We start from the raw sequence: 16,231 nt of genomic DNA on the forward strand, positions 1-16,231 counted from the left end.
CCATTGGACTTGACAACGCTGCTGCTGTCACGGGTTACAAAGTTTACTCTTCAATGTCGTCGTACCCTCTAAAACAGCAACGTTGTCCTGTTCTTCTCCGTAGCATCTTTTGAACTGATCTCCATAGCTGCCATATCAGTCCGCCTTCAATTATAGGACGCGAAAACGATGGCTTCAACAACCTAAGCGTCGCATATTCATTCTGAATTCTTTAAACCGCAATTTTTTATCGGTATCTCTAAGTACCCCATCACCATGGAGAAGTTGTTAGCAATACCCACCACTTTCGCATTTTCCATATCGTACTTCTTCGTTCTTTGATTGAGTGACTGTACAAAATTGAACTATTGTCTCTCTGAATTGTTAGTTTGAATCTGTTGATTTCTTGATGTAACTTCTTTTGTTTGCTCTATTAAAATGTTCTTTTTTTTTTCTTTTTACATGTGAGATACCATTTGTTGAAAATTAAAAAGAAAATAGATTCTAACTAGAAAAAAAAAATTAATGTGGTTAAAACTAACAAATTACGATAACAAATTTAAATAAACTATTTCAAAAGTGATAAATAAGTCAAACAATAGTCTTTTCCTCCACGTGCCAACATCTGATGATGATTTGTTTAATTTATCCATAGCCAGCATAGCCATTATAATTTGGGGCATCATGCACCTTATTATTATTAGAAATGAAAACATCCAATATTTAAAACGTTTTTTTTAAAGATTTTTTTTAGTAATTAAATTATATTATTTTTATCAAAATTAAATCGTACAAATTGATTTGGCCAAAAAATTGATAAATCAAACTTTAAATTTATTTAAATTAATATTTTTTTTGTAAAAAATAACTACAATAATCTTATCACAAAAAATAACTAAAATATTTTTATTATATAATGTTTTAATTTTGAAAATCCTTGATCCTAATTCTATAATGAAAAAAAGAAAACAGTTAGAATTTAAGGTTCTTAAAATTATTATTATTATTATTATTATTATTATTATTAAGAGTATTTTAGTTATTTTTTATTATAGAAATATTAAAATTATTTTTTATAAAAATATTAATTTAAACCGATTTAAAATATAATTTATCTATTTTTTAGTCAAATTAATTTATCTGATCTAATTTTGATAAAAATAATATAGTTCAATTAATTAAATATATTAAATTTTAATTACTTAAAAATATTTTTAGAAAAAGACATTTTAAACGTTTTTTTCATAATGGCTCTTTTTTAAAAATATCTGTGTATTTTATCCAATTTAAATGTTTACAAAAATTAGAATAGAAAAAATGTTTCGAAATGGTTAGAAAAATTATTTGTCAAGACATAAAAAGTTATAATATTTAGAAAAATTCATGGTAGTAATAAATAAATAAAAACTAAACACGAGTAATAAAAAAATAACGAACAGAAAGGCAAAAAATTAACGAAAATAATAACAGCCACAAAATAAATGTCAATCAACAATCGATGCATATCTTTATGGATCGTTGAAAGCATCAAAGAAGATCTTGTAGGACTTATCTTTATTATATGTATATCTATCTTCTTTTTCCTTCCACTTCTTAATTGTGGTTTCTATTGCTCCCAGCGCGCACTCATGAAAACCATGATGGAAAATATAATAATTTACTTAATTAATCCAATGTTAATGCTTATATTATAGCAGTTTAAGTTACTACTATAAGTTAATACAAATTAAAGTATTATTCTCCGGAAGTAATCATTACTTTTTTGAAAGATATTGTCACTAGTATGCATATAGATACGATTAATGTAATTAGAAACTATTGATTACTACTAAAGCAAACAATAATAAATTAACATGAGAAATTAAATCAATTAAAAAATTTTAATCAATAAAAAATATTTTTATTCAGTTCACATACAAAAGTAACAGATAGATAAAAGGACAAATTAATGCCCTAAAATTTCTCCAGAAGTCATTACATTGTTTTGAAACTGTAATTTTTTTATATTTTTGAATAATATATAATGAGAAGTAATAAATATTCATTTCTGAATTTTTTGCCAAACTAATTATATTATATCAATGGTGTATTTTAAATATTATAATTATATTTCAATAAACTTTTTTTGTCATACTCCTAAATTCATCCTTCACATTACAAATAATTTTTAGATTTTTTTTCTTTTTATTACAAACATTCCTTTCATACTCTTTCTGGTAAGATATTGCATCAATAAAATCACCAAAACAAACCTTGCAAAAAGTCAACATAACTTATCCTACTTTTTTCTTTGTTTTCTAGCAACTAGCAAGTAGTCCTTCTATGCCTTATCAAAATCTTTTAACCCTTTTTAATGCTCATAAGTGCATGTTCATTATATTGGATTTTATTCTCGTATAACATTAAATTAGATTAAATAATATCGATTGGAAAACGATAGTTTCACTTTCTTTCACATTTCCTCATATAGTTTACTCAGAGAAAATAATGAATCACAGATGTGACCAAGGAGCATAGCACGATAAGAATTTTGTGAAGGAAAATTAGTAACGCACTAATGCTTCATTACTCATTCAATTTGAAAAATTCATTGATATATTAATGTAATGAAATAATTATGTCCAAAATAAAATCTCATGAAGCCTTAGCTCAATCAAGTCAACATTTGCAACCGGATTTGGACCATCTCATAATTTTCTCATTTATTTTTGTCATGTTTCAAAATCTACTATTAATTTAATTTGTTTTAGAAAATAATAAATAAATTAATATATTTTGTATAGTTAATGGTGGAGATTAATATACGACCAAAAACATGAAAGAAGATAAATAATTTATAAGAATAAAAAGATATATTAAATTCAACTAGTTAGTATTATCATGAAATTATTTTTTTAATTTAAATTAATAAAAAAATAATATAAATAGTGATATTTTTAATACGTACTCTCAAATAATAATCTCTTTTGAATTGGCTTAATTTTTCTTATAAGTCTTTTATTATTATTTTATTTATTTTATGCTATTTTTTTTTTGTATGATATAATATCAAAGGTCTATGTTTAAACTTTGAAAGATCTAGAATTTAATTTTTAGTAAATTTTAAAAGATAAAAAATAATATAAGACAAAAAAATTATATAAAAAAATCAAAGAAATAAAAAAATTATTATTTAAAGAATATATTAAAAATATAATTATTTATATTTTTTATTAATTTAAATTTTTAGAATAAAATAATACAATGACAAGTATAATTATGCTGATCCAATTTTTAATCCAATAATAATGTTAAATTACTCCACTGATTCCCATGGATATAAATCATTCGCCAGCACTTAAAAAAAAAAACAAGAATCATTCTCCAGCCAATTAATTAATCAAAATATAACCTAACTTCTGCCGGCTTCAGTTTTCAATTCTACATTTGGGAAAAATCCGCATCAACAGATATAAATAAAGTTATCAAAATCTCTAGTCTCTAGTTAACTTATTAAAAGCAATTTTATCCATTTAGATTTTTAATCGAGTTACGATTGTACGTATATGTAAGTGAAAAGTGTTACATATTTACGAGTATAAACTTCAAAATTTGTATAATTATGGATTTGCACAAGAGGTAAAAAGAAAAAAAAAATACTAAGAATAAGGGAAAAAAGCAAAGGAAGAAGAACAAAAGGTCCCTATTACACTAAAAAGGTTGACATTGACCCTCGATTAACCCCATTTGGTTGAGTGGGCACGGCATCTGTCTCACCCAATCCTGAAAGACAAGCACTCACAAAGTTGTTCAAAAAAAGATACCCTCCTCAGTTACTATTGTTTTTTCTTTTCTTTTCTTTTCTTCTGCTTGTTCAATTCCCTTTCCCTCATAGTGATGAGGAAGAGGAGAGAATCTATACCCACCATGTTTTTATATTTTCATGATTTCATCCATGCCTAAATGACATGGGTCCCACCTCCACCATACCAAAAAGCACAACAATATCATCACCCAAACTCAACACAAACAAACCTCGCTATCTCACTTCTCTCTCTCTTCCCTTCCTCCCTCCATTCTTCAACCTCTTCACCAACAAAACCCATTAACATCTCCTTTAACACACACCCCTCACACTACACTCACACCACTAATATCTTTATTTTTTATTATTATTAAATATAATTAATTATAATATATAATATTTTTAATTGTTTGTTTATGCGTTAGCTAGCCGGCGATGCCGACGCCGGTAAGCGCAGCGAGGCAATGCCTAACGGAGGAGGCGGCGCGTGCGCTTGACGCCGCGGTGACGGTAGCGCGTCGCCGAAACCACGCCCAGACTACCTCCCTCCACGCCATCTCCGCACTTCTTACCCACCCCTCCGCCACCCTCCGGGATGCCTGCGGCCGCGCCCGCCGCACCATCGCCTGCGACCCCGGCCTTCAGTTCCGCACCCTGGAGCTCTCAGTCGGCATCTCCCTCGACCGCCTCCCCACCACCACCAGCTCGAAGTCCTCCACCTCCTCCTCCTCCTCCTCCGCCGGTGACGGACCTCCGGTATCGAACTCCCTCATGGCCGCCATCAAAAGGTCTCAGGCGAACCAGCGCCGAAACCCCGAAAACTTCCACTTCATGATCCTCCAACAACAACAAAACCAAAACAACAACCAAATCATTCCTCAAACCACGTCCACTTTGAAGGTTCCTTTCATTTTTACTTCATTTTACTACTACCTTCTTAAATACGTGGCAACTCACGTGCTGTTATTTTTGTGCGATAATAAAAAATGAATAGACGATAATTTAGTTAAATATGTTAAATTATTTTATATTTTTCAATTATTAATTTGATATCTGCAAATATTTACATTAGTATTTGTGCAATACAGGTAGAAATGAAACAATTCATGCTTTCGATCCTGGACGACCCAATCGTTAGCAGAGTCTTTGGTGAAGCTGGTTTTTCAAGCTACGATATCAAGCTGGCGTTGCTGCAGCCTCCAATCGTCCAACAGCCAAATAGCAACAGTTTCTTGTATTCCCGGTTGAACCGGCCGGTTTTTCTGTACAACGTCGAGGCGGGTGGACCTATTGGGCCGGGGTTGGGCCTTCCCTTGATGGGCTCGGACCAGAACTGCAGGAGGATCTTGGATGTTCTTGTGAAGAAGGAGAGAAGGAACCCGCTTTTGATGGGTGGGAACGCAAAGGGTGCTCTAAAGGGGTTCATGGATTTTGTTGAGAAGGGTAAAATGGGGATTTTGCCTAACGAGCTTAGTGGGTTGAGTGCTGTGTGTGTTGAGAAAGAGATATGTGAGTACGTCATGGGGAATAAGAGTGAGGAAACGATGTTGTTTAGGTTGAAGGAAGTGGGGAGTATGGTGGAGAAGTGTTTGGGTGCTGGCGTGGTTGTTAGCTTCGGAGAAGTTGAGGTTCTTGTGAAGGACGGAGTGGTAAATTCCGTTGGGTTTGTTGTGGAACAGTTGAGCAGTTTGTTGCGGAATCATGGAGGGAAGGTTTGGTTGGTTGGTGTGGCGGGAAATTGTGAAGCGTATTCCAAGTTTCTGGGTTTGTTCCCAAATGTTGATAGGGATTGGGATCTTCATCTACTTACACTTACTTCTTCCTCTTCTCCTTCTGCCACCTCTTCTTCCAGGTGTGTTTTTTCTGTCACTTTTTCTCTTTTTATTTATTTATTTACTTTCTATTGGTTCATGCTAGCTACTTTGTCTTCATTGAAAAATGCTTATTTTTTTTAAGTATATATAATATTTAAGCATAATAAATATAAAATTTAGTAATAAATTTAATTTTAATGTAGTATTATTTTTAATTAAGTAATATCATATTAATAAAAATAATTATTTTTTATATTAATTATGTAAATTATTATAAAAAAACGAATGTTTGTACGATTTTATAAGCATCAAAATTAAACTTTTTATTAATATACTAAATTTTTTGTCTTTGAATCAATAATATTCTTTTTAAGAGAGAAATATATAAAGAAGATTATTATTAATATTATGATAATAATATTTGTGAGAATGGACGTTTTCGGTTTGTAACTTTATTTTTTAAAAAAAAAACACTGTTGACATTTAAGAATGGAGTCTCTCGGTGTAAATTTTATTTTAGTCTTCTTTAAAATTTGTATTTTAATTCTTTTATATTTAAAAATTAAATTTTAGCCCCTCCTTAAATTTTATGCTAGCTTTGTCATTGGAATTTAAATCCTCTGAAATTTAAATTTTTACTTCTAAGAATAAAATGAAATCTCTTATTATTGAATATTTTTTTATATATATTTTTTTGTTTTATTTATAAAATAAATAATAATAAATTATATTTTATTTTTTAAAATTAAATTCAAAATTTAGAGGATACAAATTTTTATCGTTAGAATAATGTGCCCACACGTAACTCGGTAACTATACGGTATTGGCAAGAATTAATAGTATCACTCGAATAAAAATTAAATAGAAAAAAGTTGTTGATTAATAGTAACAAATAACGATGTCTAAATTGAGTTAGATTTTTGTTAAGACCTTTTAGAAACCTTTTTGAATGAGGAAATTTTAAGGTTGTTTCATTCCGTTTGCACCTGCTTAATTTTAAGTTTTTAATAAGCACCATATAAAGTCCGTTTGTTTTGTTTTTTTGTTTTTTTATAATTCTAAGTGTAAAAGCTGAGGTTTGTTAATTTTAAATAAGTCAACGTTAATATAGATTTGTTGTTGAGAAAATGAGAAATATTTATATAATTTACTTTCTTTTATACTCATTTAGAACTTACTATTTTATCTCCATAAATAGAATATATAGTATTTTTAAATTTGAAGTAAAAGTCACATTTATAAAAAATATATTATATAACTAAATTGTAACTTATGTTACTTAGGTGTGGGACAGCGATTTTTAGTTCTGAAAAGGATACCTATAACTTTCTTGCATTTTCATTCTCTTACTTTGGGCCTCAATCAGTTAGCATTTACATCCATATATTTTTTTTGAATCAATAAGAATGTTATAAAATTATAGATATAAATTGCTTGTGCACCTCATATGATATGAACCATATAAATATTAGTTCTACCTGCAGTCTTCTCTGGTGATAAATGAAATGGTTGTTCATTTTTCTGCAATCTGGACCACAGTCCACAGGGCCCTCTTTTTTCCATTTTAGGATATAAATTTAGTAATTTTCAATCGTATAAGATACCTAAAGGAGTGCCTTTTTTCCGACTCTTAATAATTGTAGGTATTTATTATACTGTCTAAAAATTTAGTGTTTAATTGTTTAAAAAAATTTAAATATTAATATTTAATTAAAAAATATAAAACTTAATAAATTTTAAATATTTAAAATTTATTATAAAAAATAAACTAAATAAAAATTAGACATTAAATAATAAATACTATAAAATTGGCCATAATTATATATCCATCAGACCCAAATAGTAGTCTCTTTTGTAGTTGTTATGCATGTAGTGCCTATAATTGAGACTCCAATGTAAAGGTGCTTCTCTGGCTATATATAATACTTTAGATACTTTTTCTAAGCTTTCAACATAAGATGGGACCATTAAGAGAAATAATATTTGTACCTAGATTTATTATATTTTATTTTTTCATTTTTGTGAGTCATTTTAATATTTAAAAAAATATATAAAAAAATAATACATATAATATTTCTCCTTTTAAAAATTCAGATTATTATTTGTCTCATCAAATGAGATAATCACATAGTCCAAAACTTCGGACATGTAATATCATAGCTAGGTCCTACTAAACTGTAGTTGTTTATTTGGTTGCAGCCTTAGCTGAATTATTAAACCGTATGTGACTTATTTGATATAATGATTTTATATTCTTGGTTAAATGTTAGTAAACTTAATTATCTATAGTACATATATAAATTGAAACCAACTAGTCACTGCTGATTAATATCCTTCTATTTACACTAACTCTTCAAATAGTTAACATGACACTTGCCTATATTTACTATCAGGGTGAGGGATACCATCTACTAATTAAATAACTATCTAAAACGTCCAACAAATGCATAAAAAAACTAATGAGATTTGTGGTTGACACAATTTCTTTTAGTATAGTGGAGGTAAGAAAAATAAACAAATAAAAAAATAATTAAATTATCTCTTAGTAATAGAAAATATCTGTCTCTAATTCTTTGCGTCTTTCTTTGCATCAAAGGCATCATTCAAACGTAGTCAATTAACTTAGATTAATCGAGTGGTCAATTCAAGCTATGTTTGGTTTAGCATTGGAAAAAAGAAAAGCACGTTTGAGTGTATTGAACGCTTTCTCTTTATGTTTGGATATCTTTTTTTTTTTCCTAAACGCCAACGTAGTTTTACGTTCTTAACGTGCGTTTACAAGAAGTTAGAAATGGTATCTTCTGCGTTTAGAAAATTACATTAAAATTGAATTTATTTTTTTCTTATCAATTCTACCCTTTATTTCCTTACTTTTAGTCTCTTAAGCATTCAAAGATTTTAAATATATAATTATATTTTTTTATTAAATTTTTATTTTTGATTTTGTATAAAAAAATTTATTTTTTATTTTACTCTATTAAAATTTGTAAGTGTAATTTTTATATATTAATTTATTATTATAATTTTATTATAATATAAATTATTAATCCCATTAAAAAGAACAAAGTAAATAAAAAACTAATTATAACTAAGAATAAAGTCATAAATAATTAAAATTTGTAGTTTAAAATAATATTAAATAAAAGAGTACCGAGAGTACTAAAAAATTATAAGTAATATAATATAATAAAGTATATTTTGATAGATTTTTCATATATTATTTTTGTTTTTGATATAAAAATATATTTTGCCAATTTTTATATATTATTTTTATTTTAATAAGTAAATATTAATTTTATTATAAAATTAATTAATAATATCTATTTAAATATTTAAATTAAAATGATAGAATAATATAAAAAATTTATTTAAATTGATGTCTATTTTAGTAATTTTTTATCTAAAAGTAATTTTGAATAGTGTAATCCAAACAATATTTACTTTATTATAATCTATTTTAATATAAAAATTATCAAACATAAATCACTCTAACACAAACTTATTTTTTAGAAAATATCATACACAACTAAAAAAAATTTTAAGCATAACAATATGGATAGCATTTGGTCCCAAAGATAAAGCACAAAATAGACACTACAAGGAGCCAAAGATAATAATTTTGTCCCTCTTCAAATTATTTTTATTAATTTTATTTTTATGTTGAGATTTTCGGTTGTACTTATTGAATTCTGAAAATAGAATTGATGTTAATAATGATCACCTTTAATGTGTGCAGCTTCATGGGGTCCTTTGTTCCACTTGGTGGTTTCTTCTCAACACCTTCCGAATTCAGAAGCAGTAGTAGCACCCTAATAAACTGTAACAACAATAATTCCCCATCTTCATCTTCATCATCGTCATCATCGTCACCATCGTCAACTTTATTACTAAGCCGTTGTGACACATGCAATGAAAAGTATGAACAAGAAATGGCTGAGTTACTCAACAAGGTAGGTCATGGTGATAGTGGTAGTTACCCAACAAGCTTGCCTTGGTTACAAAGGGATCAAAATAAAGGAGCAATGAATTTGGTAAAGGTAGGTTTATTATTGATATAATCTAATGTTATGATGCATTCCCTTAGATTGTGTCCAAATGCATGCAGAGAGAGACATTCATCACATGCTCACACACTTGCATGTAACATCGTGGGGACAATACTTGTACTCACCCACTAACATAATTTATCATGAGGTATGCGGATGCCTACACTCAAATAAAATAAAAATAATTTTCAGAACTTGATTACAAACTTAACATTAATTATATATGTTATAGATATGGTCAATACGTGCATTCTTTATCTTTGGCAATCACACAACATATACTTTATAGAGTTTTAATTAGTGCATTGACAGAATGACATTACACAGTCATCTAATATGTTTAGATAATTTTTTAAGTAGTGAATTTAAAAAAGAATTCCGCTAGGAAACTAATGGAATATTTGTACAATGTGTACAATGAGCTATTTATTTGGCCCAATATGAGTTAAAAAATGAACATTCAAGGTTAAATACTACTAATTTTTCAAACACAATATACTCATACTATCCAGAATAACCATCCGGATACCAGAGATAATAAACATCTGATTTCCTACTGAATCGATCCCTATACTCCCATTGTACACATTGTATAGATATTCCATTGGCTCCCTATACTTCCTCTTTAAAAAATAGTTATTTTCGTTAATGTAAATAGAACATGATTGATTGTCTGTGTAAAACTCTTATTAGTCCTGAAAAATAAGTTTTACATATATAGATTCAAATTTGTGTCTACATTTATATATGAGATTGAACTCCATAATTTAGTGCAGATCAATGAAGACAACACAAACTTGAATGGTAAGATCTTTGGATTGCAAAGGAAATGGAATGAAATTTGTCAACATGTTCATCACAAACATGAAACCTCTCCAACAACAAGGTTCCCATTTGGTACTATAAAAGTTCCATTATCCCTCAATGAGATCCAATATTCCAATCAAATTCCACAAATTCTAAATAAACAGAAGTTACCATTTTCTTCATCATCCTCTTTTGGTTCTGTTGCTGTCAACAATGAAATAATTGAACAGGTTCCTCAGGTTGCTTGGCTTTCACCTTTTACCAAGGCTACAGTGAATAATGTTACCACAGATTTGGGGTTAGGAACTATGTATAATACATCAAATGCTCAAGAACCAAATACTCCAAAGGTACATGATCATAAGGGAAATCTTCAGCACTTGTCAGATTCTGTTTCAGCTGATCTTGAAGCCATGAATGAGGGTAGTACACACCAAATTGCTATATCTAAACCCTGCTCTGCTCCAACTTTCGAGGGAAAATTCAATTCGATCGATTTCAAGTCACTCCAGAAGGTTCTCATTGAAAAGGTTGGATGGCAAGAAGAGGCCATATATGCTATCAATCGAGCTATTTCACTTTGTAGCCCCGGTAAGCGTCACAGCTCATATATTAGAGCAGATACATGGCTTGCTTTTTTCGGGCCAGATCGAGTTGGAAAAAGGAAAATTGCTTTGGCAATTGCAGAGTGCTTGTTTGGTAACAGAGACAGCCTAATCTCGGTGGATTTGAGCTCGTTGGAAGGCTTGTATCCGTCCAACTCAGTTTTCGAATTTCAGAGTCCTTATTGCCACGATTCGCTTAAGAGGAAGACAGTTGTGGATTACATTGCTGGGGAGTTGGGTAAAAAGCCGAATTCAGTTATCTTTCTTGAGAATGTAGACAAAGCAGATTTTCTGGTGCAGAGTAGTTTGCTCAAAGCAATGAGAACAGGTAGGTTTCCATACTCACTTGGAAGGGAAATCAGCATCAACAATTCAGTGTTTATTGTATCCTCCGCCATCTATAATAGCTACAGCCACGGCTCTGTCTCGTATGAGGAAGGGGTGAAAATGTTTCCAGAGGAAAGAATTCTCCAGGCCGAAAGATGTCAAATGAAATTGTTAGTTGGAAATGCTTCCGAGAATGTCGAAAAAATCGGCACTAAAAGTGTGAAGGTTGAATTGAGAAAAGAAGAGACATCGAAACCTTCAACATTTTTGAATAAAAGAAAATTAGTCCAAAGCAAAGTAACATCCAAGTCACAGAAATTATTCAAGGAAGCATCATGGTCTTATTTTGATCTGAATATGCCTTTAGAGGAATCTGAAGAATGCACCAGTTCTAATGATTGTGAAAGCGAATCTGAAGTTGAAAACCATGAATCATGGTTGCATGAATTCTGTGAACAGATTGATGGAAAAGTGGTCTTTAAGCCATTTGATTTTGAGTCGCTTGTGGAGCAAGTAATCAAAATCATTGACATGAATTTCCAAAGGGTATTTGGATCGGAGCTTGTTCTTGAAATTGATTATGATGCCATGTCACATATTCTTGCAGCTACTTGGTTATCAGAAAAGAAAAATGCAATGGAAAATTGGATCGAGAGTGTTCTTGGAAGAGGATTTGTTGAAGCAAAAAAGAAGTACCAAATTGAAGAAAAGCTTGTGATCAAATTGGTTAAGTGTGAAAGCAATTTTGTTGAAGAACAAGATCTTGGACTGTTTCTTCCTGCTAGAATATTAAGTTAAAACAGAAAATTTTTGGTCCCTTATGTATTTTGTTTGTAATTAACTGTAAAATGTAGTTTTTTCCACTAGGATATATAGCATTTGCTAGTTAGTAACATTCTTCGGCTAATTACTCCCTACAATACCCCACCCCCTTTTTTTTGTTTATTATTTTGTGGCAATCATTTGATGCAATTCCTAGTTTGTTGCTTATCCTTATTACTTGATCTTTCATTTTCTATCGTCAAATTCTAATGATATTGTGGGGCGGCCTCCTAAAAAAGGGCGGGTTACTAGCAAAGAAGGACGTGTCAACGGCCCTGTACTACTCCATTTGCTCGTCATTTCCGCCGTTGTCGCTCGAGTGCTCCACTGCCGCCGCAGTTCAGGTAACCTTAATTGAAACTAAATATAAACCTTCAAAACATTAGGAATAGTAAGAGAAAAATTAAAAGTTTAAAACTACACTTTTAAAATATTAAAGATCAAATTAAAATCGAACATTAAAAATAGAATTGATACTAAATCTAAATTTTTGAACATAAAAAATAGGGCAAAAAACACATTTAAGCCAAGGGAGGACAAAAATTACGTGAATCATCCAAACCAGAAAAAACATCACAAATCAGTCAAAGCACGTTTCTATGTAATTCGAACTAGCATGATTCGAACTACCATAACATATAATTCGAACCAATTTAACTCGAATTATGGAGGAGGACGTCATGAACATAATTCGAACCTACCAAGTTCGAACTACGAAGGAGCATACTTCGAACTCAATTGGTTCGAATTACACCCAAGAACAACTCACCAAGTAATTCGAACTAAGCTGGTTCGAATTACTCACAATTCGTTCCAAACACTAATTTCTGTCACTAGCATAGTTTCCGTATCATGTCTTAATTTAACTCGTAGAGTTATTTATTCCGGTGTGCATTCAACATACATTTCATTTAAAACTCCGGAAACAAAACATATTCATTAATTAAGATCTCATGCACAGTACATCGCACTAACATTAACAAATTCTATCACTTATCAACTACAAGTAAGAAAACCGATAATAGTGGAATCTAAACTCGAAAGTGAAATAAAAAAAGTACCAAAGCTAGCAATACACCTACTCATGTCCCCGTGTGTGCTCTGCTCCTTCGAGCTGTGGGCAACTCCGACGTGTGTGGTTGGGCTGCCGACAAAGCCCACATCTCTTTGGCCGGTTTGGATCTGCCTCGTCCATATTGGTCTGTATCCGAGTGGACCTCGGACGACCCTCTCTCGCACTTCTCTTATTCGGGTCCGGGATGACAGTTGGCCCGTCATATGGTGGCCAGAAATCCTCCAGAATGGGAGGTGTGAAACCCATCTGATACACATTGAACACTTAACTAAGATGATACACCTGGTGGACGTAAGGCTCCCATGTAAGCCGTGAGTAAGCACAGCATGCCAGTGCGTGGGGACACGGGAAATGAAGTGCCTGGAAGTATCCGCAGTCACATGTCTGAGATGCAAGCGAGACTCTGTAGCTACCCAGTGAGAAAGAACCAGTCGGAGTTGTCTCTGCGACGGTGAACTCGGAGTTATCCCTGTCGTACAAAGTCACCGTGAAGCACCTAGCCGTCTTCAAGTTGGCCTCTATACACTTCACCAAGTGCTGACTAAATTGTTGTCCGGTTTCCAGCTACGCCTCAGCCTCTCTCCCTTTGCGAACAAATAATTCGGCCAACCTTCTGTATGTTGCCTTCACTAACGAGCACACAGGAAGGTTTCTGACACTCTTGAGGATTGAGTTCACACACTCAGAGATATTCGTCGTCATGTGTCCGAATCTACGCCCCTCATCACAATGCTGTGTCCAGAACGAATATTCAATCCGGTTCGCCCAGTCATACATTGCCGGGTCTTCAGACCTCAGAATATCAAACCAGTAATGGAACTCGACCTCGGTCTTAGCGTACGCCGCATTCACAAGTAGCCTCCTTGCGTCTTTGTCCTTGAAGGTTAGGGCAAAATTTGCCGCTACATGTCGAATGCAGAATGTCCGGTATGCAGACGGAGGTAACCAGCCTCCGTCAGGAGCCTCAAGCGCGGCCTTGATGCCGTTATGCCTATCCGATATAACCAGCAGACCTGACTGCGGTGTCACATGCTCACCCAGGTTGGAGAGAAAGAAGGACCACGACTCAGCATTCTCACCCTCGACTAATGCGAATGCCACAGGGAGTATGTCGGAGTTCCCGTCCTGTGCAATCGCGACAAGCAACGTTCCCCCATACTTGCCATAGAGATTGATCCCGTCAATATTAACTAGGGGCTTGCAATGACAGAATGCCTCGATACACGGTGGAAACGTCCAGAATAGTCTGTGAAAATAAGCTTGAGACTCATCCAGCTGTCCACCGACACGAACAGGACTCGTCCTGAGGACTGCAACAGTAGCAGGAATCGTCAACTGGACTCCTAACACCCACCTTGGGAGCTCGTTGTACGACTCTTTACAGTCACCATAGATGAGGGCAACAGCCTTCTGCTTGGCCAACCAGACCCTCCTGTACGTCGGCCTAAACCCAAAGTGTGCGGCGGTAGCATTTAGGAGCACCTTGATGCTGACGGATGCATCAGCCCTAACCATTGGCATAATGAATGCCGATATCACATGGTAATCCAAACTCCTGTGGTCACTGGAGATGGAGGTGGCAAGACACGTATGCAGTCCGTTGTACCGTTTGACCTCCCAAAGGCCCATGCGCTGTCGGAGACTCAGGCGAATCAACTATGTGCACCCATTCCCGAACTCAGAACACTTGCATACATGCCGGCAATAGTCAGACTCCACGACCTTGTACTGTACCCCTCGACGGATGCTGTAAGTCTTCACACTTAACAGGGCCTCTTCTTTATCTTGAAATTGCTGACCAACCTGAAACTCTGTCAGACCTGCAGATCCTTCACCATCTCTAGCGCCAAATCCAGCCGGCTGCCCAGGAACCCCCTCCTGCCTCATGGCATCCAAGTCCAAAGAGGAAAAATATGGAGGGTACTGTTGTGTACTAGAGCTAGAACCACCGCCCGTCCCAGCAGGCTCATCTGCTCCGACATCATCGCCACTGTCATCAGCAATCATATCCAGCTCGACATCATCGTCCTCTGGATCATCCAACAATCCATCTACAACCCCAGCCGATGCAGCACACTGTAAAGAGGTCCGCGAAAATTCCCCTGTTCCGACCTCATCGCCTACACTGCCGTTGAGATCAACAGCGAACGAAGGGGAGGCGACAAGTTGGATGGGTGGCTCGTACGCAGGGACGGAAGAAGAAGCAACGGCAGGTCTGGAGCTAGAACCAGCTACCGTGGCTAAAGTGGTGGTATTCCGGTTTGAACTCCCCGAGCTGGATACCACGTCAACCAACTTTGCCAACAGTTCTGGTGTCCTCACCTCTAGAAACTGCCGGCGACAATGAAACATTACCTGCAAGTCCTCATCACTCCAGATCGTGAAACAATCATACTTTATGGTTTCCTGGAGCACCGTGATTGGAATGCGATAGAAAAACTTCTTAACCCATTTCACACCTTCGAGACCAAGTTTCAGCAGTACAGAGCTAACAAGGTCCTTATACCTCGTCGTAGGCCTGACGATAATACAGAGAGGATCCTTATTAGTGAACTTCACACCGGAACGAGTTTTCCTTTTAATGGATCCTCTGTGGTGAACCAACACTACGAAACTCTCCTCACTAGCCATCTTACCTCCTCTAATGAGAGCAACTCACGTTCACACCATATATACAGGTCCGGTCCTCACTAATTCGAACCAGCCTGGTTCGAAATACAATTTGTGTAATTCGAACCTACTTGGTTCGAATTACTTTGGAAAGCTTCCACTTATATAATTCGGACACGTCTAGTTCGAATTATGTATGTTTTAAGTTCGAACCAAGCTAGTTCGAATTAGTGTGAATTTTGCCAAGTAATTCGAGCTGATTCGGTTCGAATTATTAACAAATGCAATTCGAACTAAGCTGGTTCGAATTGCATAGAGAAATGCTTTGGTTGATTGATAAAGCAATTTTCAACTTGACGGAT

The 16,231-nt window shown here is 33.6% G+C and overlaps 3 protein-coding genes across 3 annotated transcripts; 1 reads left to right on the forward strand and 2 right to left on the reverse strand.

Moving 5' to 3' along the window:
- Window positions 1-3,944: 3,944 nt before the first annotated feature.
- Window positions 3,945-12,628, forward strand: LOC130962374 (protein SMAX1-LIKE 6-like). The gene is made up of 4 exons (XM_057888599.1): window positions 3,945-4,663; window positions 4,852-5,615; window positions 9,314-9,614; window positions 10,400-12,628. Exons 1-4 carry the CDS (start codon window positions 4,199-4,201, stop codon window positions 12,158-12,160), a joined length of 3,291 nt encoding a protein of 1,096 aa, XP_057744582.1. The 5' UTR covers window positions 3,945-4,198; the 3' UTR covers window positions 12,161-12,628.
- A 1,195-nt stretch (window positions 12,629-13,823) lies between these two features.
- LOC130974303 (uncharacterized) lies at window positions 13,824-14,888 on the reverse strand. The gene has a single exon (XM_057899116.1). It carries the CDS (start codon window positions 14,886-14,888, stop codon window positions 13,824-13,826), a length of 1,065 nt encoding a protein of 354 aa, XP_057755099.1.
- Window positions 14,889-14,915: 27 nt separating this feature from the next.
- On the reverse strand, window positions 14,916-15,890 carry LOC130974309 (uncharacterized). The gene has a single exon (XM_057899127.1). It carries the CDS (start codon window positions 15,888-15,890, stop codon window positions 14,916-14,918), a length of 975 nt encoding a protein of 324 aa, XP_057755110.1.
- Between the last annotated feature and the right edge of the window lie 341 nt (window positions 15,891-16,231).

The sequence above is a fragment of the Arachis stenosperma genome, chromosome 1 (genome assembly GCF_014773155.1).
Source record: "Arachis stenosperma cultivar V10309 chromosome 1, arast.V10309.gnm1.PFL2, whole genome shotgun sequence".
NCBI classification, from domain to species: Eukaryota; Viridiplantae; Streptophyta; class Magnoliopsida; order Fabales; family Fabaceae; genus Arachis; species Arachis stenosperma.

What these genes read in the sequence shown, in the direction of transcription:
- LOC130974309 (XM_057899127.1), bottom strand. Translation starts at nt 15,890, where the DNA reads ATGGCTAGTGAGGAGAGTTTCGTAGTGTTGGTTCACCACAGAGGATCC.
- LOC130962374 (XM_057888599.1), top strand. Translation starts at nt 4,199, where the DNA reads ATGCCGACGCCGGTAAGCGCAGCGAGGCAATGCCTAACGGAGGAGGCG. An exon ending in TCTGCCACCTCTTCTTCCAG is followed by an intron (nt 5,616 to 9,313) that starts GTGTGTTTTTTC and finishes TAATGTGTGCAG; the next exon opens with CTTCATGGGGTCCTTTGTTC. An exon ending in GAGCAATGAATTTGGTAAAG is followed by an intron (nt 9,615 to 10,399) that starts GTAGGTTTATTA and finishes AATTTAGTGCAG; the next exon opens with ATCAATGAAGACAACACAAA.
- LOC130974303 (XM_057899116.1), bottom strand. Translation starts at nt 14,888, where the DNA reads ATGGGCCTTTGGGAGGTCAAACGGTACAACGGACTGCATACGTGTCTT.